This window comes from Vicia villosa, linkage group LG7 (assembly GCF_029867415.1).
Source record: "Vicia villosa cultivar HV-30 ecotype Madison, WI linkage group LG7, Vvil1.0, whole genome shotgun sequence".
In the NCBI taxonomy this organism is placed as follows: Eukaryota; Viridiplantae; Streptophyta; class Magnoliopsida; order Fabales; family Fabaceae; genus Vicia; species Vicia villosa.
In genome coordinates, this window is record NC_081186.1 from 68274347 (window position 1) to 68297345 (window position 22999).

The 22999-nt window shown below is 30.8% G+C and overlaps 1 protein-coding gene across 1 annotated transcript; it reads right to left on the reverse strand.

Moving 5' to 3' along the window:
• Positions 1 to 16494: 16494 nt before the first annotated feature.
• On the reverse strand, positions 16495 to 22606 carry LOC131617361 (probable WRKY transcription factor 70). Its single transcript, XM_058888667.1, has 2 exons — positions 22222 to 22606; positions 16495 to 17045 (listed from the first exon to the last, which is right to left on the reverse strand). The coding sequence occupies exons 1-2, from the start codon at positions 22554 to 22556 to the stop codon at positions 16637 to 16639; spliced, it is 744 nt and encodes a 247-aa protein (XP_058744650.1). The 5' UTR covers positions 22557 to 22606; the 3' UTR covers positions 16495 to 16636.
• Positions 22607 to 22999: the final 393 nt, after the last annotated feature.

The window sequence follows — 22999 nt, forward strand, 5'->3', positions numbered from 1 at the left end:
ATGGATGTTCATAAGAGTATTTAAATACAAGAGATAGTAGCTTAGCATGCATGCTAACTGATGTAACTAACTAACTAACAACCTAACTAACTAACAGATTACAAACTAACTTTTATCATCTATTAATAACAACATTCTGGGAGATATCGAAAATAGTCTAATTGCATGTTCCTAGGTTGATAATTTCTATAACTATTTCTAATTCTTCTTTCAAATTGAACCAAAATAAATTTGTGTTGCCTTAATAGATGAAGGCCGGCTCCATACTATGTAAGAAGAGCTCTATCAATTTAAAAGAAATGATATGTGAGATCTCGTCCCGTGTGGACAGATGATTCAAACAAGATTGCATTTGAATATGAAAGTTTCAAATGAATTATGTTTTAAAAATATTGAAAAAATTTCCTTCAATATGTAAAGTTTTATGTATGGTTATCAATATCCTATTGAGCATGTCGTACCTTGATTTAATATAAAACTAAACCTACTCGAGATGAATCTCTATTATGTATTTATTTATGCAGCAATCTTATATTGAATCTTGATTCATTTTGAATTACTATGAAGGTTTTTTTTTAGTCTCACTATTATCTATAGCTAGGGGTCAGGTTGATGTGCATAAGGTATATCCTTATGCTCGGTGCATAAGTCTCGTACGAGTAATATTTAAATTGTTCCGAGTAACATTTTAGTTAGAAACGAGTAATAATATCATAATCCATGAATAATATATGCATTATTTGTACACATATATTAATTATGAGTAATTATTAATTGTGAGTAATGAGTACACTATTCTGAGTAATATTTACACCATTCTGAGTAATATCGAATTTTAACTATTTTGAGTAATATTCATTATTCTGAGTAATATTTATACTATTTTGAGTAATCTGTATATTATTTTGAGTAATAAATATAATACTTTGAGTAATATAAACAATATTTGAGTATTTATGCATCGTGCATAAGGAAATACCTTATGGACATCAACATATCCCTATAGCTAGTACTCATCGGGTGTTGTCCACTTGTGAGGTGTCATCGAGAAATTTATTTAAGTGATATAGTATTTTTGTCGAGTGCTGGTATTGTTCCCTTAATTATTTAATGTTATAAATATTGGAATTTTGATTGTAGACACAATTTATGCTTTTTCTTTTGTTGGGACAATTAAAAATAAGGATGGTATTTTTGCAACCAAATGAAACTGAGAGTTAAAGCACCACCAACAAAGCACCTGTAACTTTTATATTTTATTTTATTAGAATTCTAAAAAGATTTTTTTAAATATAATTTTTAAAAACTTGAATGATAATTATATATGTTATATTATTTATGTAAAAGAAAATAACTATTTTTTTATTTTTGTTTCATGATTTTATTGACGTTATATGGAAATACGGAAAAATATCTAGGAAAAAAGATTTTATTGGAGTTTAATGAATGGGTGTGTTTGTTGTTGTGTATTTAGTTTTCTATTTTTTAGTGCAATTTTTATGCATATAATAAAAATGAAATTGATGATTAGTTTAACATACTTTTCTTTTAAAAAATTGTCATAATTTAAACAAATATTTTCTAGTTTGAAAAAATAATTAACTAGAATAAAAATGTTGTGGTACAAAGAAAGGCGTCAATATTGGAAGTGTGGCCTAAACAAAATTGTGGACTAAAATAGACTAAAAAATTGTGGTGTAACGAATAAACTGCATTTTTAAAGGTGTAGCTAAATCAAAACCGCAGTCTAAAATTAGTTCAAGAATTGCATCCTATTCACATACTATAGGCGAGATTTTTTTCGTATTTGAGGGTGAAAGTACAAAAATTGTAGTCTACGGGAAATAGGCAACGACCCTATATTCCACGCCTAGATAATCGTAGTCTAAAGTTAAAGGCTACGATTATATATCTGGTCTTTTTTTTTGTCATTGCTTAAACTCAGTTTTGTTGCAGTGACCTTAGAAAATTCGTTGTAAAAGAGTCTGTTCATGTTGTCTTTAATGAAACCATGCCGCAAAAGAAGAGGACAGGTAGTTAAAGTTTTAATGTTTCATGAGTGTTAACTAAATATCTAGTAACTGATGATGATCCAAAAGAGGATCCTACAAAAATTGAGGATATTAAACTTGATAAATAGGAAAGAAAATAAGAGGATAACAAACAAAAGACCTCAACCAAGCTACCTCAAGTGTTTATAGATGCAAAAGGCCATCTGATAGACATTATTCTGGGACATATTGAAAAGTGTGTAAGTATGTGTTCTCAGGCTAATAATTTCCATAATTATTCATCATTCATATTTCCAATTGAACCAAAAGAAATTTTTGTGGCCTAGACACACGAACATAATATAATTACCAAAAATATAGAAAGGCTAGTGGGATCTTGTCCCATGTCCTAAAAACAAAACTCCCATAGGCACCATATGGGTCTTTAGGAACAAGCTTGATGAACACATCATAATTACCAAAAATAAAGCAAGGCTAGGGGAAAGGGATACAATCATGCTGAAAGGGTTAACTATGAGGACACATAAGCTTATGTAGCTCTTCTTGAAGTGTTTCAGCTCCTTTTTGCATTCACATGTTGCCTAGATTTTAAATGGTATTAAGTGCATGTTAAGTCTTCATTCATTAGCGATTTTATAAACAAAATAGTGTATGCCTCTCAAACTCCTGATATTGAGGACCATGAGAATCCCAACTATGTCTTTAAATTGAAAATAGCACTCTATGGTCTCAAACAAGCTCATAGAGTGTGTTATGAGTGCCTTAATGCATTTTTACTTAAGAAAGAATTCAATTATGCTACTATTGACACTACTATGTACATAAAAATGTAGGGAATCTAATATGCTATTAGTTCAAATATTATTTATTGATGGTATTATTTTTTGCTCTACTAATGAAGATATGTATAGAGGATTGTCTAATGTCAAGTAGGGAGAGCTTGAGATGTCTCTCAAGGGAGAGCTCAACTAATTTTTAGGTTTTCATATCAAATTTAATAAAGAGGAAATAAAATAAGAGGATAACAAATAAGAGACCTCAACCAAGCTACTTTAAGAGTTTATGTTTGTGAAAGGTCATTTAATAGACAACATTCTAGGAGATATCAGAAATGGCATAAATGCGTGTTTCGAGGCTAATCATTTCTATTATTATTCCTTATTCATCTTTCAAATTGAAAAAAAAGCATTTTTGTGAGCTTAACAGATGAAGGTCGGCTCCTTATTATGCAAGAATAGATCAATCATTTTAAAAGAAATGATGTGTGGGATCTTGTCCAGTATCCTAAAAACAAAACTCTCATAAGCACTAGATGGATCTTTAGGAACAACTCATAAACACTAGATGAATCTTTAGGAACAAGCAGGATGAACATGGCATAATTATCATAAAAATAGAAAGGCGAGTGAAAAAAGTATACAGACAGGATGAAGTGGTTAACTATGAGTAGATATATGCTCTTGTAGCTCATCTTAAAGTGATTCGGCTCTTTTTTGCATTTGCATGTTTCCTAGATTTTAAATTGTATTAAATGCACATTAAGGCTTCGTTTTTTAACGACTTTATAAACAAAGAAATGTACGTCTCTCAACTCCCATTTATAAGGACAATGAGAATCTCATCTATTTCTTTAGATTGAAACGAGTATTCTATGGTCTCAAACAAGCTCCTAGAGCTTGTGGTATGAGCTCTTGAATGGGTTTTAACTTAGAAAGGATTCACTTGTGGTACTATTGACACTACTCTATTTATAAAACGTAAGGAATCACATCTTATATTAGTTCAAATATACATCGATGGCATTATTTTTGGATCTACTAATGAAGATACTTATAAAGAATTTGCTAAGGTCAAGTAGGGAGAGTTTGCGATGTCCCTCAAGGGAGAGCTCAACTACTTCTTAGGTTTTCAGATCAAACAAATGAGAATAGAACTTTCATAAGCCAAACCAAATACTACTTGGAGTTGTTCAAGAAATATAACATGAAGAATTTGAAAACAATATCTACTCCCATGACATCAAATGTATTGATTGATAAAGATGAAAATGGATTTGAGATGGAGATCACAAAATATCAAGGTATAATAGGTTCTCTTATCTATTTAACAGTAGGTAAATCTTATATTATGTTTACTGTGTTTATGTATGCTCGATTTCAAGTGTCACATAGGGACACTTTAAGATCGTAAATAGAATTTGGTGGTATCTTAACAGAATCTCCTGTGACCATATTTAATTTCCCAAAGGTAGGGAGTGTATCTTCGTAGATTTTTTATTCTTATTTTGTGGTGTGCAAATTAGATATGAAAAGAACTAGTGGTACTTGTCACATTTTTTAAAATAGTTTGGTTTCTTGGCATAGTAAGACACAACATAGTTTTTCTATTTCTACTGTTGAGACTGAATATGTAATTGTTGGTAACTGTTATTTATAAGTCTTATGACCAAAGCAAAAACTACAACATTATTATTTAAAAAATGGTTGCATTCCAATTAAGTGCGATAACACTAACTAAGAATTTGTTTCTACACTCACACACCAAATATATTGAGATTGAGAATCATTTCCTTAAGGATCATATTGAAAGAGAGGGTGTCACTTTTGGATATATGGACACCAAAAATAAGCTTGTTGATTTTTGACAAAATCAATGTCTGAAAAACCTTATCATAAAATCCATATGTTATAGGAGATCCTTGATTCATATTGTTTTGAATAAATATTGATTCTATTATTATTTCAATTTTGCTTTGTATTTTATTGTTCACAAATGATTTTTGCGTAATCAAGTTATTTCTTACCAATGTTAATATAGGTATGATCTCTCCAAACTTTATCTTTTCATCATTTGATCCATTATCTATTTTATCTTATATCTGATTATATATGTGTATATGATGCTTACTCATGCATCTTTTTTTGCAAATTTTTTACTCCATTTTTGTGCATTTAAGATCTTGTTAAATGCAATATTTGTTTATGTGCATGTTGACATCTTTTTTTTTCATGCATTATTTATCCCTCTTTTGTGTAGTTTTGTGTGTTGTAATCATTGTGTTTTGCTGCTGAATATCTCACGTCGTTGCTACGCTATTTGTTGCATTTGATATGTCCAATAGCGTATTTTATCTGTGATATAATCTTCTCATTTTGTGTATATCCTTATTTAGCTAGTGTTTAGATTTATTTGCTACAGATTATTTTTTGTGTTTGTTGGACTTATGTGCTTAGACTCTATTGCAATATATATATATATATATATATATATATATATATATATATATATATATATATATATATATATATATATATATATATCTTTTTGATTTTATCCAAGGGTAGATAAGTTGTAATGAGTGTAATATATTGTAATGAGTCTAATGTATTGATTTAAGTCATTTTATGAAAATTTGATATGGTGGAATGTTTTAGGAAAAGCACAAAGGAAAGCCTTGATCACGCCTTACTTAAGGCTCAAGTTGGCTCATTTTCATTGCAAGTTGTGCAAGTTTCAAAGCATTACAAAGGAGGAGACTGAAGTTTCTCTTCCCCTCTATGGTTTCGATTTTGTTGCTTGTCTCCTTTTCTATCTTATTTTTTTATCGTTTTTGATAATTAAGTCTTCTCTAAGTTAAATTTCGTGCATATCTTAAAATTGAGTGCAAGACATTAACTAGTGTTTTTGCATTAAATTATGTTTTGCATGCATTAAATTGATGTAAAGTGGTTCAAGACAAATTAGTTTATTATTTGGGTCAAGAAACACATGAATAAATGGTTCATATCATATTAGCTTTAGATTAAATCAACCGCTTCATTTTTCCTAAAATAGTAAACTTTTGAAGTTTGATTCAAATCAAGTTTATGGATGATTCAAATCAAAATGAATGTGAAAAACATGATTTGCCACTACAAATGTGATTTGAATAACAAAATTCTCTAACTCGAATCAGAACCAAGCTTGATTAGAATCAAGTTAAAGATTGATTCAAATAAAAAATTCATTTCAAAATCAAGATTTCAGTTTTGTCACCATGATTCGAATACGATATTTCCTTTACTCGAATCACTAACACGAACCATTAATTTAAATCAAATTGTCAAATTCTTGGTTTTAAGTTCTTAATTCAAACTATTTCTCCTTCGACTCAAATCATATCCACTATACTTGACTCAAATTAAATGGGTATTTTTACTCACTTTTATACTATCTCAAGCACATTTATAAATCATTTTGTGTCATTTTTCAAGTGTGTGATAACATCATAACTTTGAGAGTCTTTCAAAATAGAATTTTTAGCTTTCAAAGTACAAGAAATTATAATTAGATTGAAAGCACATTTATCTCCAACCTTTAGAAAGATACCATGAGTTAGTTGCTTCTTAACCTTGAGAGAAAGTGATATATTTTATAGAGAAGGTCATCTATCGTTGATATTTGTGAAGTTATTGAGTTGCAAGTCAAGATTAGTATTGTGTGGTGTTGTTGGGAATTGACAATTCAACATGAGCAAAAAGAATGGACTTCTTCTTGGCGAAGATTTTTGTAGAACTGAGTAAAGGTTGTTATAGAAGGAAGTTGGGAATTTATATTCTTTCAGGTAAGGGATGAGCTCAAAAAAGGTACCATTAGGATTGAGTAAAAATCATCGCAGAACAGGTGCTAGGAGAAGATTTTGGATCTAAAAAAGTGGACGATCAAGGATAAGTGAATGTCTAAGGATTTTATTTGTATGGAGATTAAGATTGAAGTTGTTAGTTTTTGTTTTAAATTTTAGTATTTGGCTCCTTGATTGTATAAAACACACGTTGTTAATTGTCAAAATAGGAGAAGAATGTGAATTTTCAATGGTTCTCCATTGGATGTTGGATTAGGCGCAAAGCTAGGATGAACACGTTGAGCTAGTATAAAACATGGTGCATTCTTCTATTTCCCTATCTCCTTTTGATTTTTCATATATAATTACATTTTTTAAGGCTTTTATCACTTTATTAGAAATCACATTTTGTTAGACTTATTTTGTTAGGTTTGTTAGTGATTAAGTCATCTGAATTATCTTTCTTGCAATTAAAGTTGTTTGTAACTGTAATGTCAAATTTGATAAATTGATCAATAAAAGCATGTTTAGACACCTTGTTTAAATTGTTTTAAGTTGATTAATTCATTGATTGTATATATTGTTCATTCTTCTATATTTCATTCTTTTGTATAAATATAGATTAACTCGTGACATAAATCCATCGCATACACAATAAATTTTTTGTTATCTGATTTTGAAAAACTTTGATTTTTTTGAGAAAACTTTTTGAAAACAATTTTTTAAAGTAAGGTCAATCCAAATTCTCCCCCAACAAATATCTTAAATAAATTTATATTAATAGATAAACGCAAAGTGTTTAAGGCCATTCCCTTTACGATTCTGCAACAACTTCGATTTCCAGGATGTTATGCCTAGGTGGAAGCTCTTTGATTGTTGGAACCTCATCCTATTTACTTTAACTCACCAAAATTTTGTTTTGTTCACCCTCCCCTCTCCTTCCTTTTCCTTTCCACTGTCGTCGCACTTGCTATTTCCTAAAGAAATGATGAAAAGGCTTTTGCTACAAAAGCTGGAGTTGGATTCATTCTTTTGTTCATTTGGAGTTCTTAGAAGTGGATAAGCTCACAGCCAAGGCCCATACGACAGATCTTTCTCCTCAAGCTCCTTAAATTCCTCTTCATTGAGTTCACTCACCGCATGATAATCCTTGAGTTGATGGCCCAATCTTCCACAAACAAAGCAGAGTGTTGGCAACCTTTCATACTTGAAGAAGACTCGTAAGTTATTTTCTTTGAAGTGTACAATTGTACCACTCTTTAGTTTGTTTCAGATCTATGTTACCTTTTTCGAAGGAATCTCCTATTCTTATGAGTGTCCTTCTGATCCACCCCCCTCGAAATCACCCAGTATCCCACCAAGCTTCCTCGTTGTCGTGTCAGTTCTGAGCATGATAAGCAATTTGTAGACTTTGACCCAGAAAACACCGTAGTGCATGTTCAACACATACGATTGTTCTTTCCCGGAGACGCGAGCTAGGACCAACAAATTCTTGTCAAAGCTCCAAGGCCCGTTCCACATCACACTCTCCAAATCTCTCTTAGTAGCAAATCGTAATAGAAATAAGTTTTTACTAAGTTCTTGGGTTTCTACCGGGTTTTAAGTTTCCATGCACCAATCATCATGTTTGTAAAAGCCCGAGAGTTGAAGCTATTGTCAGTCCAAAGCTTTCCTGCAAGAGTACGTTGGAAAATCTCCCCGCCACCAATTTCGTCCGCCTCCGCCGTAACCCCTTCTTCTTCCTCCTTTGACAAAGGGATTTCCTTCCACTTATCCATTCTGTGAGAGAAAACAAATAACTTCAAACAAGACACACGCCTTCAACTAGAAAAGAGAAAAAAACGATCTTTTTTAAGAAAGACCGAAAAAATCGGGAAATAAACACCCTCTAACCTTATAAAAAATTGGGAAAGAAAACACGTTAAGTTTCTAAAAAGAGTGAGACCCTCTCTCTCTAAACACGTGTCCAACTTCTACTATTATTAAAATATGGCCAGAAAAGAGAGATATTTGGCCACTAGCCATGGTAAGCTCCATTAATAGAAATTAATATATCTAATATAAGTTTAATTTCAAGTCCTTTTAAAATTATTAATGCATTAGTATCTATTTTGTTACTTCCAATACTTTTTTTTTCCTTTATTTTAAGAAAAATATTTTAAAATATTTAGTGATCTGTGTCATTGTTTAATATAATCTTTAATTGAAAGGACAATTTTGAAAAATTAATATAGATTTGAAAATTTAATGTTCTACCTAAAATTTTTAATTCATGAGAAATGACGAAGTTAGACTTATATTTAGAGCAGTGTTTTAAAAATCGGACCGGACATCAAACCGGTGAGAATATTGGGTCACTGGTTTATTAGTCGAACCACTGGGTCACTGGTCGAACCGCATGACTAAACCGGATTAAACCGGATAACTCGGCTGAATAGACCGGTCGTTATAACAAAACTATATAGGTATAAAATATGTCGAACATGGTGATTTAGTCTCTACAATATATAACTGACACTTAAATTTTTTAAAAATATTATTCTTAATAAATTTACAAGTTCATAATTTAAATTCAAATTTTAAACATAGGTATCACACATGATAAAATAGTACAAAATTACAAAATATATATTTATAAACAAAGTTTAATCGCAAAATAATCTATTGAATAAATTATAATAAAGTAACTTCATTGTCTGCTAAATTTAATTTAATTTCTAAGAAGAAAAAATTATTTCAATGTTGATATCTTCTTCTTCAATATCAAAATCATCTGCAACAAAATTAACCGCATCCGAAATATCTTTATTTTTATTTTTTTTATTTTATTTTTTATTTTAATTTTTCATTAAAAAAATTAAAATGATGTTGTTTTAAGTTTTTAAATATAAAAAAAAAATTAAAAATGCATTTAAACCACTGGTTCTAAAAAACCGCCGGTTTTTCCGGTTTTATCGGTTTACACCGGTTTTGACCGGTTCACACCGGTTCAATGACATATCCGATCCAATAATCAAACCAGACCGGTTACCTGATTGGTTCCCGATTCAACCGGTCCGACCGGCCAGTCCGGTCCGGTTTTTAAAACACTGATTTAGAGTATCAACATCTAAATTAAGTGGACCCATGTATGAATGAATGCATCAAGAGCTTGACAGTTGTAATCCAATTTCAGAGACTTCTTCATTTTCCATTGATTTCCAGAAAATCTTATACTTTTCTTGCTCACATTGAAAGTTCAGTACAGCTAGTGTACCCTACAAATTGACTCAATGACTTTATCATCATTTCTTTAATTAATTACTAGTTATTCTCCTAAATATAAACTAAAATTGAAAGAGAATAAATATAAGTCTTTTTTAAATAACCTATGGATTAAAAATATTTAGAGTATAATTTTAATTTTTGTGTCATTTTTTAAATAAGTTTTCAACGACATGTCTTCTTCCATTATCCACCATCCATAAAACCTTATACATTTCTAATAAGATTTCTTGCTCATATTGAAAATCATGTAGGACAACACAAGTGTATACCCTATGAATTGACTCATTCACACACCATATAGAACAAGTTGACTTTGATATGTCCCTTCACTTCATACTCATGACTAATAATTGACTGCTAGCTTAGCAAATTCATGAATAATTGACTGGTGAGATATAATTAAAATTTATGTTTGCATTGTTGTTGAGTTTAAATTGCTCCTCTAATTTTGGTTTGTTGAATATTTGTCGGTAAGGTATGGATGACTAGTATAGGGGTGATCGTATCCGAACCAATCCAAAAGCAAAACCGCAAATCGAACCAATCCAAACCGAAACCACAAAAAACCGCGTTTGGTTTGGATGATTTTGGATGGTTTTTGGACTGAACCGCACGGTTTGGTTTGGTTTGCGGTTTTTATTTCACGAAACCGAACGGAACCGAACCAAACCGCATATTTAACTTAAGTTTTAAATTTTTATAATTAATTTATTATCTTTCCAAATTCAATTGCACACAGCCACATCTAACGTTTTGAATTTTAATAATTAATTTATTAACTTAAGTTTTGGCATAATTCACTTAGTTTTTGTATTTTTTTATATATATATATATATATATATATATATATATATATATATATATATATATATATATATATATATATATATATATATATAATTCTCTACTGTCTAATATATGTATTTCATTTATAATGTATTTTTAGTTCTCTACTGTTCTTGTAATATAATTTCTTTTGTATGGTATAATATCATATATTATATTGACATTGAATTACTTTCTTTTTTTCTTTTATTTCAGTACATTTTTATTTTATAGTGTAAACCGCAGTTAACCGAACCGATCCTAACCGCATTGGTTTGGTTTGGTTTGGTTTGGATGACTTTTTAAAAATCAACCGAACCAAACCGAACCGCATGCATTTTTATCTCGCGGTTAGGATGGCTTTTATGCTCAAAACCGAACCAAACCGCACCGCGAACACCCCTAGACTAGTATAGTGCGGGAGTTGGTTGTAAAATCAATGTGTATAATTTGTGCTAACAAAAATCTCAAGATAAGTATACTTTTATACAATATCTATGAGAATTGTGTTATCTTATCTTCTACAAAGTTAAGCGAGTATTTATTTTTAATTAAAATATATTTAACCCATATCATATTTATTTATAGTATATATTTATATTTTTTTATTTAGGTCTATTTTTTTAATTAAAACAGGGTCTACAAATTGATTGGGCCGGCCCTGCGAGTATACTTGTCATCAAGAAAACAAATGGAATTATGTAAATGGAGGGTGTCCAGCGCGATTGAATTGAGTGTGTAATTATTATAAATTAGCTAACTAAACTAACGGTCAAAATATATTATGATTAAAAACAGTTAAGTGTTATCTTTAATTCTTTGCCCTTTTATGTTGTTAACCCTTCTCGAAATCATTACTACTACAGAATACATCTTTGGTGTTATTATATTACTACAATCATATATTCACTGTAGTCCTATCACATTTTTTACACTTATGTTTTTCTTTTATTAAGAAATTTTTCATCACGGATCCTATAAAGAACCCTTGTCATAAAAGTTAAGTGATAAGCTTCGAATCCCAGCATCAACATTTTTCTATTTTTACAGTAAAAATAAGCACGTGTCTCTTAACATTTTTTTATTTAAAAATTGAAAGTATAACAGCTGCGACTGTTTTATTCAACCGTGATTATAAGTTTCATATATCACTATGGTTGAAGCTCACAACCATTGTGAAATATTTTCCCACAAAGTTAAAACATACCAGGTATTTTATTTCGTTCATAAGGCACAGGGGGCCCTTGCGAACAAGACGACAACGATAGCGAAATCTTCACCATCCTCTTCGAATATCATTTATAGAAGCAAAATTTTCACCATCATATTCGAATATCATTTCTGGAAGCGAAATCTTCACCATCCTCTTCGAATATCATTTCTGGTGCGTCACCATTATCTCTCTCTAATGCTTATGAATGTTTAGGATTACCGCGTCTATATATGTTCTTATGGATGTGTATTGTTCATGTTTTAGATTTTGTGACATTCACATTTCCTTTATTTTCATTTTATTGCAACTGTGTTTTGGTTTTATTCATATTTTGTAGCATATAACCATAGGATGAAAGCTGATAAATTATTGTGTATGAGAAATGAGTTCTTGAATTCCTTGAAACCATATGATGAAAGCCCTAGATTAGTGTGTAGGATTGTAAAATGCATGGTCGTGCTCTTTCTTATATTTGTGGGGCCTTTGATAGAGTATCATTGTAAAATGTATGGTCGTGCTCAAATAAATCGATATGAGATATTGAGCTTATTTGTTGTTTTCAAGTATACTTGGGGATCAAGGAATAAAATATTAGAATGGACGCATAGAGTACTGATAGTGGAATGGACGATTAAAATAAATAAGAATTGATTTTAAGTATGTGTTAATATTATTTAAATTGTTTAATACATTAGCACATATATAATTTATTTGATTAAATATGAGTTAGTAAAATAAATTAGAATTGAGAGTAGATTAAATTAAATATGATTTAATTTAATTAATATTTTATTTATTTATTTAAAATAGTCTATATCCTCTATAAGAGTAGCTCCTCCTAAGTATCTCAAATTGCGAATAAACTTTATCAATCAGGCTTTCTGGTACCAAGCCTCATAAAAAGATCATCTTGCTTATGTACATAAAGACGATTCCCTATCAAAAAGTGAATCTCAGTCTAGTACTTAGGGAACAACTCAATACATCTGCCTTCTACTCCGCCACCAATGCAAACCACAACTTGAGATTCAAGGCCAATGTTGGTTACCAAAAAGAATCGGTCCTTAAAAAGGTGGAGCTTCGAAAAAGGTCCAAAGCCATGAGTAATAGGTTCCATATAGATTAATCCCATACCCCTCGTCTGGGGCGTATGTCCATAATGGAATTTTAAGAAGTGAAAGAAAAGGATCACAAAAGTATGTCCATTCAAGTATTTACACCAATAGTGGTATACCTTCACGTACGCGCAACTTACAGGTTGAAGTTACGAAGAATCCATTTCCCAATGCTTCATAACCTCTATCTTAAAGGCAGTGAAAGAAAGACGAAGGACCATGATGGAGAAAGTGCATTCATAGAAGGGAATGACACAATCCCCATACTTTTCGCATATTCTTTTATTCACGAACGGACTCAAGATTCCCCAATAGGAAAGTGGACTGAATTTTGTAAAGACGTCATCAAGACCACCCACTTTAGCAAAAGCAGAAACAGTATAAGAGTAAAATGAATCCACCCAAGAATAAGAAGTATTCTTCTAGGACTTATAAGTAATTTTCTATGATTTCTTTTCCATAGTGCATTAGTTTTTCAGATGTAGAGAAAGTAAAATGCCAAAAAAGAACGTAGCACTGGCTCTTCATAAATTATAATCTATCATGCAAAAAGACTACACCAAATGTGTCTAATCACTCGCACGTTTCACTCAAGAGTTTCAGTTCAAAAGATCTAGATTGATAGCACTTCCAAAAATACATTTGGAAGCATAGATAATTAAATGTATGAATCCCCAAGAAACTAAGATGTTTCCCTTTCACCCGTCTGAGGTTAATGAGCTGAGTGGTCGACATCAGAGGATGGTGTAACAAACCTTTGCACCTCTATATGCGAACAAGGGCTTGGGAGAAACTGTTATGGGTCGGTCATATCAACCCCGACTAACCAATACAGGGGTATCTCACTCCGTTAAAAATCTTCTCAACACACAAGAATTATCATCCTGTTGATCATAAAGGATCTAAACTACGAGTACATCCAACGATTCACTCCAATCCACCCCTAAAATATAACGAGTTTGTTATTCCCATATATATATATATATATATATATATATATATATATATATATATATATATATATATATATATATATATATATATATATATATATATATATATATATATATAGAGAGAGAGAGAGAGGACGCCAAATTGAGGTAATAAGTTTCAAATTCAATTTCACTTTACTCTTCTCCTTTACACAATGACTTGAGCATTGCAGTGCTAATCTTGCAGGTCCCCCCATTTCACCGCATCAGAAGCCTTGATCTGTCGTTGTCACCACCGCTTCTCAACCCATTTCAGGTTCTTGAACGTAACAGTTATCATCAAAACCGCATTGGTATATGTACACTACATAGAACGACATTCTTTCCCTTTGATGCAATGATAAAAAAATTATTTGAAGAGTCGTCATGATAAAAACTTCTTTGATAAATGTCATAAAAATTTGACAGTTTCATTAGTTTACTTGATAGTTGTCATTGATTTACTTGATAATTATCATCAAAACTACAATGTTACTTGCACACTACATAAGAAGGGGCAAACTCCGCGAGCATTCTCAGTCCCGCCCTCATTTTTTTGCAGAGCGGGTCAAAATTTTAGGTCCGCACCCTTAACTATGTCTATCCTGCCCCTTTTTTTTTACGAACTTTTACAAAACGGACCTAAATAGAATAAGCACGTCTGTTTGCTATCTCTACCCACAAGCTCAAGTTCCCAAGCAAACAAATCCTTCCTCCAAGCTCGTGTCCAAATCTTCTTAACAAGGCTCCTCTCCGGACCAACTTTCTTAGCACATTTAATCAAAACCAAACAAATCCCTCATTTGTTATATATGTTTCTTTATCAATTATCAACTTTTTAAATAATTGAAATATAATAAGAAAGATGACTCATGTTTAGTAATTTAAGATGATTAAGTTTAGGTACAAATGTAGTGTTAAAGTGTTTTAGGCATCATGCATGGTGATTAATATTTCTTAATAATAAATAAACGATTTTTGAAATCTCTTTAGAAAACCATTTTTCGTTCGTTTTGCTTCTTATTTGTAGGCTTCAGACAATTGGGAATAGTGGTTTTGGGTTGTGTGGTTTAATTTATTGATGAATACATGGTTGTTAAAATTTCGATTTAAAACCTAAACTCTATAGATTTCATGTTTCTAGGTCAGCATTTCGTGTTAAATCGCAGGTAAAAATATTTTTAAGTAAAATCGTATTCATGAACGGTTTTAAGTGATTTAAATCTTTATAAAATCGGTGAAATCGTGTAAAATCATGTAAAATCGTTAGATTTTACTCTTTGAACTGATTTTACTTTTTTTTTTCAAAATTTATAAATGAGATTTTATATTTTGGCTCATAAAATTATCGCTATGGATTTTTAATTTTATTCAAATTCATATCTTGGTTATATTATTAAAGAATCTTTAACATTTGGAGATGGAATTAATCACTTCGAATATGAATGTTCAATGAAGATGATGTTGCGGAAGGATTAAACTTTTGATTAAGTTGAAGATGAAGATGAAAAGATTTATTTTTTTGAACTTGAAAAATTTATGAAACTATTGTTTTTTTATAATTTTTTGGATGTTACATTTTATGATTTGGTGGACAATTTATGTAGTTTGATACAAGTTTGTGAATATTACACTTTATTATGATGATATAGTATATTTTTACTTTATAATTAAGTTAAAATTTTAAATAATTAATGCATTTAGAATATTATATAAGTATATATATCTCGTATATATAAATTTAATATAATTTTAATATGAGGTAAACTCTATGACTTTACGTTTTGATTTTACCTAAATAAAACGAGTCAAGGTAAAAACTCGATTCTGATGAATTACTTGGTAGTTTAGTCTTTATTGACTCTATTTGAGCATTACTTGGTACCTTCCTTTATAAGAAAAAAAATTACAATTCACACCATAATCAAGTGGCCGGTTAATCCTACTAGTATTTCTTAATTCAAAACTTTTGCTTCTTGAAAAACAAAGTTGTTGTAATTGGTCAGATATCATCTAGAAGTATACATATAGATAAAGTAACTAGCTAGTCAAAAGAAAAAAGAAGTATCTAGATAAAGCATAGATTACTTTGAACATTTTCTTCATTCAATGACAAAACACTTCTTTCCTCTTGATAGGGAGATTCTTAATAGAATAGACAAGCCCTAAGACAAAAATCTTAACACATTGATTTTGAAAATGATCATTCATTTGTTTCTCTCCTTCTTCTAGAAGTGTTAGCCCGCATGAACCGAACAAATTAAAGTGTGAGATCAAACATAGAATTTAATTAGAATATATTGACATTGTTAAGAAATCTTACACTATCAATGAATCACAACTATTAATTTGTTAGAAGTGTTTGACTTTGATTTTAATTTTTTTTTAAATAATATAATTTGGTGACTGTGATTCATTGACTTGACAGTATAAAAAGTTTTACACTAACAGTGCACACATTAATTAAACTTTTAAACATGTACATCGAGAAACTAATTATTGTATTGATCGCCTTGGAAATATCAGTTACAATGGGAAGAGATAATTAACATGGTGTAGTATCAATGAGATAATCAAATTTATTCCAATATCAACAACTAATATTCATCAAAGCATATAAGAAACTAATTATTTTAATCAAAGTGGAAGTCATTGTCCCCAAACTCCATTGCCAGGCTTTGAAACACTAACACAGCATCATCAGCAACATCATCAAATTCCATTAATTCTTGCTCTTGTTTATTTGCAACAATACTTGTAGTATTTTCTTCATCATGATCAGAATCCACAAGAAACATTGTCTCATTATTAGGAGTGGTGTTGCATGTGTGAATGCCAATGTATGTAATTTCATACATATCAGGTTTGTCTTGTGTTTTTTGCACCTGTTTGATTGCTAAGCAACCTTGATCATGCTTAAATGCGCACCTGAAGTAACTCCTGGGGTATTCAGAATTCATGATCCCTTTCTGTCCATACTTTCTCCATGAATGATTATCAACAAGGGTTTGGGAAACTATGCTCCATGTCTCTGCACACTTCCTACATAAGATATACTAGTAGAGTTTGAATACAGAAAAATAAGTGTAGCAGATTGATGCAAAGATAATGCTGAATTAAATTTCTCACTAATATTTCTAATAACAAATATTTCTATGCTCTCCATCTCAAATAAATTATTGTAATGCAATATTTATTAATTTTTTATTAATATATTTTTTATTTATTATATTTTAGTTTATTTAAATATTTGATTAATTATAATTAACAAAAATATTTTAGTAAATAAAACAAATTATTATTAAAATTATTTATTATTTATCTGCAAATTTTTTAGTTCAGCCGACAAAAATCGATATTGCAAAGTTTGTGTTTGAATTTTTAGTGCTTATTATCGGTTAATCTACAAATCAATTTTTTTTAATTATTATTTTAAAAAGCAGTATATTAAATTATAAGAGAATAACTACTTTAGATGGAATGAGTGAATGTAAATTTTTAGTTTCAAAAAACACATAATTAAGATCCATTTCATTAATATAGTGATCGCAAATAAATTATTATTAAATGTATTTAGATGATCTTATGACCTTTTTTGTGGAGAGGATTCAGACTAGGTCTAGAGTCATCGTGAATTTGTGGCTTAGGGAAGGAGACATAAGTTTGGTGACTTTCAGGCTTCTGTAAAAAGTAGAGGTAGGCACAATGCTAGAATGCTATAATAGCCTTGAAGGTTGGAAAAGGTTGGATGGAATGAATATTTAAAATTTAAAAGAAGGTTGTTAAGCATTCCAAATATAATTTTAGAGAACTGGTTGTTGTTAGACCTCTTCTTGATGATGATGACTTTCGTTCTCTTTCAGGTGATGATAACCTTGATTTGACGGGGCCCTTTAGTCTTAGGGAGTTAAACAATTAATATTGTTTCCCATTGTGATGGTAACAAAAGTTCATGTTCGGGTGAGTTAAATTTCTCCTTCTTAAAAAAGTACTTGAATCTCATTTGAGATGATTTGGAGATCATGTTTGACCAACTTCCCTAATTTGCATCTCTACCTCGTAGTTTTGCATCATACTTTGTGATTTTGATACCTTAAGGTTATGTTTGGGAGTTTGGAGGAGAAGGGAGGGGAGGACTTTGAAAAATAAGAAGAATTGGGTGAAAAGGATACAAAGATTTTGGATATGAGGGTTTTGGAGGGTTTGAGTTTATTCATAACACCAAAAACCCCATAAAATGGGGGAACTCAAAAATTGTAGTGAAGAAGGATTTTGGAGGGTTTTGAAGGGCTTACATAAATTTTCCAAATATCTTTTAGGTCGTTATAGTATTCTGAAAATTAAAAATTTAGTAATGATAATGACTCTTTTATCATTCTAAACAAAATCATTTTTTCTAAAAATGTCAAATATTTTTCTACACTTTTTTAAAATTTTATTTTTGGAAGTCTTCTCCTCCCCTCCCCAACAAACTCCCAAACATAGCCTAAATCTTCCTCTTATTTGAGCAAATTTAGGCCAAAATCTTTGGTGGGATCTTTGTATAAGCTGGTATCTAAAGTGTTGACCTCTTGACTTGGGATTGTGATGGAGAAATCATCTCTCCTAATCAATCGATTTTTTTTAAAAGGAGAATGTTGGTTGATGGAGTGATGGTTGTTCATGAGGTGATAAACTAGGTCAAGCGATCCAAGAAACCCTGTCTTTTAAAGTCAAATTTGAGAAAGCATATAATTCAATTACTTGAAGCTTTCTTGATTATATGCATATGAGATTCATGTTTAATGAGAAATTGAGGGCTTGATATCAGAGCATGCATATTTGTTTGGTAATCTCGCGGTGATGGTTAATGGGTATCAACCTCAAGAGATTAATATCTAAACTTGCTTGAAGTAAAGGGATCCTTTAGCTATTTTACTATTGTGTATTTGAATTTTTAGGGGTCATTGCCACTTATTCTACATATTAATTTTTTTAATTATTATTTTAAAAAGTAGCATATTAAATTTAACGAGAATAATAAGGGAAAGTGTGAGTGTAATTTTTCATTTCAAAAAAGACATAATAAAGATCCATTTCATGAATATAGTGATTGCAAATAAATTACTGTTAAATGTAGTTAGCTAATTTTAGGACCTTATTTGTGGAGGAGATTAAAACTAGATTTAGAGTCATCGTGAATTTGTGATTTTTATTAAGAATTAAAGATTCTCAATTATTCTAAAGATTTGGGTCTAAGTGGCTTAGGGAAGGAAATACTAATTTTGGCTACTTTCATGCTTCTATAAAAAGTAGAGGTAAATGATATACTATCATAGCTTTGAAGGTTGTGTTGGATTGAAGAGGTGTTTTAAACTAGGCAAAAGGTTGTTAAGAATTTCACATATAATTTTAGAGAACTGAATGTTGTTAGACCTCATCTTGATGATGTAGGCTTCCACTCTCTTTCAGATGATGGTAGCCTTGTTTTGACGACCCCTTCCGGGAGTTAGGGAGTTAGACTGTGTTGCATTCTATTGTGATGGTAACAAAAGTTCATATTCGAATGAGTTAAATTTCTCCTTCCTGAAAAGATTCTGGAATCTCGTAAGACATGATTTGAGGATCATATTTGACCCATTTCACTACTTTACATCTCTACCTCTTAGTTTTGCATCCTACTTTGTGACTTTGATACCCAATATCAAATCTCCCTCTCATTTGGGTGAATTTAGGCCAAAATATTTGCTAGGATCTTTGTATAAGCTAGTAGCTAAAGTGTTAGTCATTAGACTTAGGTTTGTGAAGGATAACTCATCTCTCCTAATCATTTGGCTTTTCTTAAAAGAAGAATATTGGTTGGCTAAAAGATCCATGAAACTATGTCTTATTTTAAAAGTTAATTTTAAGAAAATGCATAATTCATTTAACTTTCTCGATTATATGCTTATCATATTCATGTTTAATAAGAAGTTAAGGGCTTGAATGAAAGCTTGTATATGTTTATTGGTAACCTTCCGATGCTGGTTAATATGTATTAACCTCAAGAGACTAACATCCAAAATGTCTTGAAGTAAAGGGATCCTCTAGCTCTTTTCCTTTTCTTGCTTGTGGGCTAAGGAGATTGGTCTTTACTCGGATTTAGGGTGGGATCGTCTAATTTGGTGGTTTCTCATCTTCAATATGCATATGATATACTTCTTATGGCAGATTATACTCTTGTAAATCTATGGAGTATTAAGGCGATCCTAAGTGGTTTTGAGTTGGCTTCATGACTTCTGGTTAATTTCTTTAAGAGTAGTCTTATAGAAGTTAATGTGGATTTTGTGTATCTAACCTCTGCATGTGATTTCCTTAACTGTGAGATTGAATCATTTCCTTTTAAGTACCTTGGATTTTTGGGAGGGGTCAATCCTCTACTAGGGTCTACTAAGGACCATTTGGTCAACTTGGTGAAATGGAGGCTCTATTCTTGTAAGCGTAAATATGTTAGTTTGGGAGGTAGGATGATTCTTCTTAATAATGTGCTTAATGTTATTTCAATCTTTTTCTTGTCCTTTTAAAGATGCTTGCTAAGGTTTGGAAGATACCAATAAGGTTTCTTTGGGGAGGGGTGAAGGGGAAATATAAGATTTCATAAGCTAAATGGGATAGGAGTCAGAGATCTATGGCTTGTGGTGCCATATCCTTGTAGTTGTGTAAGGTGCTTCAGTTGTTTCCTCTATTCGAGAGGGAATGACTTTGGGGTTCCGATCTTCTTCTATTTGGTGGAAATGTGTGCCTATTCTTCGATTCAAAGATGTTGAACTTTTTGATTGGTTTGTTGATGGACTAGTGGAAAAGATTGATCGGGTGGAAAACGGGGAACTAACTTTGGATATTAGATGGATATCTTTCTTTTGTAAAGAGTTACGTGTGTTAGCAAATCTTTTCTTTATTTTCCGATGTGTTATTTTCTCTCAAGATAGAGATGAGTGGATTTGGAAGCATACAAGAGAATAATTTTTTGCTAGTGTTTTTCATGTTCAGTTTATTGGCTCCTCGTTGTCTCCTGTGGACGAGATCATGATCATTCACCTTATATGAAAAAGTTATACTTCTCCTAAAGTGGTGGTCTTCTCTTGACAACTTTTACAAGATATACTCCCTTTTAGAGAGAAATTGACCAAAATAGTGGTGATTAGTGATCCTAGTGGAATATTTTCTCCCCTTTGTGAGGATTCGGTTGAGTAAGTTTTCCATGATTTTGTCACTTTTTAGTTAACTTTATTAGTGTGGTATGGCATCTCTCAATTGTTGGGTTGGCAAGTGGTTCTTCCTAGTAACCATAAGCTTCTTTTTTAGTCTTTCCGTTCTTTAGGCGATTGGGACAAGTCTAGGTGTGGTTTGGTTATGATCTGGCATATTGTAGACTAAATAATTTGGAAAGCCTATAATGATACTATCATTAATGGTGTTACAAAAACTATGAAAGATGCGAAGGAAAATAGTATTTAATTTTTGCTTAAAAATGGTTTTTTACATACTATAATTGGCTTTAGAACCTTATCCTGCAGATCGATTGTTCGCACAGTTCTAAGGTAAGTTTTGATATGTTGCAATTTTTTGCTCTCTGGTTTTTTTTGGTCTTTAGTTGCTTGGACGTTTCTGCTTACCTTTCTCTTTGGTTTGTTATTCCATTGGTTGTGATGTTTTCTTATGTTGAGTCTTTATTTATACGTTGGTAATCCTGTAAACCTTGGAATTTGAAATTATTTATATTTTGATGATTTTTACTTATTCTATTAATATATTATTTTGTTATAAAAACTGTATTTTATCGAGGTCTTTCTAACAAGATATTGATATTTTTATTAACAAAACTGTTGAATTATACTCAAATTTATGGTACAATCTTATCTAAATATCCAACCATAAATTATTTTCCTTTATATTTCATTCCATTTTAATTACAATTACTTTTTCAAAATTAACTTGATGAATTCATATATAGTCTTTTAATTTTATTTTAAAATAAGCTTGTGTGAAAACCAGATACATCCTTGTGTCCGTATAGATCTCCTGTCATGAAACCATGGCAGTCTAATAACCAAAATCGCCAACAAACATTAGGGTTTGTTTTGTAAGAAAAATGTCATGACATGATTACTACTATTATATATTAAATATAAAAACAGAAACTTAATTTAACCAACAAAAGAATTTTACTAAATTAATCAATTAATTAATTAATTCTAACCTTCTTTTGTAGCAACCTCTTGAAGTCTTCTTAACAACACTACCAGCTGAATCTCCAGACGGTGGATCAATGCCGCCGCCTACCGCCACCGGCTCGGAGTTTAGCAGATTCAGAAAATCATCACAACCTGGCTGTGAGACAATAGAAAGAGCTTCTGTGAAAGATCTAAGCACATTTGAAGCAAGTTTGTACGATAAGAGAGAGCCATCACCAAATGGATTCTTGTCATTTTGAAGAAGAAATCTGAGTTTGGTTGCAGCTTCTTGACCCTTTAGAAGCTCTTTGATTATTACTCTCTTTCTCACAGTTTCAGCTTCAGGGATATTATTATCCATTTTCTGTATAAGCTTACTCTTTTTTTTTTTTAATATGTTAATGTGGAGTACTAGTATTTTATATTGATTTATATTGAATTTATAGTTATGTTGAATGCATGAAGATAAGTGGTTCACAAAAGACTAGGATGACGTTTGACAGTGATGCTGAAGATGACGATCACGCTATGTACCTTTCTTGAAATTAAATGACTAATTGTCAAAGTAACTACAGCTATTATTTACTCTTTTATATACACATATATTATATTCAATCAAATATATATGTTAAAATTAATTTACTATCCTACTGTCTAGTCTTCTACGATCTAGTCTAGTCTAGCCAAGCCATTAATAAAAGATGTCATTATTCTATCAAAAATATCTTTCATTCTTTTAAAATTTATTTATAAAACAAAAAGAGTTGTTTTGTCTTTTCATAATCAACCAAATATTCCAATATT

Bases quoted from the DNA above. Each gene is read 5' to 3' on its own strand.
- LOC131617361 (XM_058888667.1), bottom strand. From the start codon at position 22,556: ATGGATAATAATATCCCTGAAGCTGAAACTGTGAGAAAGAGAGTAATA. The intron at 17,046-22,221 runs GTTAGAATTAAT...TATCTTATGTAG, and splicing joins AGAGGTTGCTACAAAAGAAG to GAAGTGTGCAGAGACATGGA.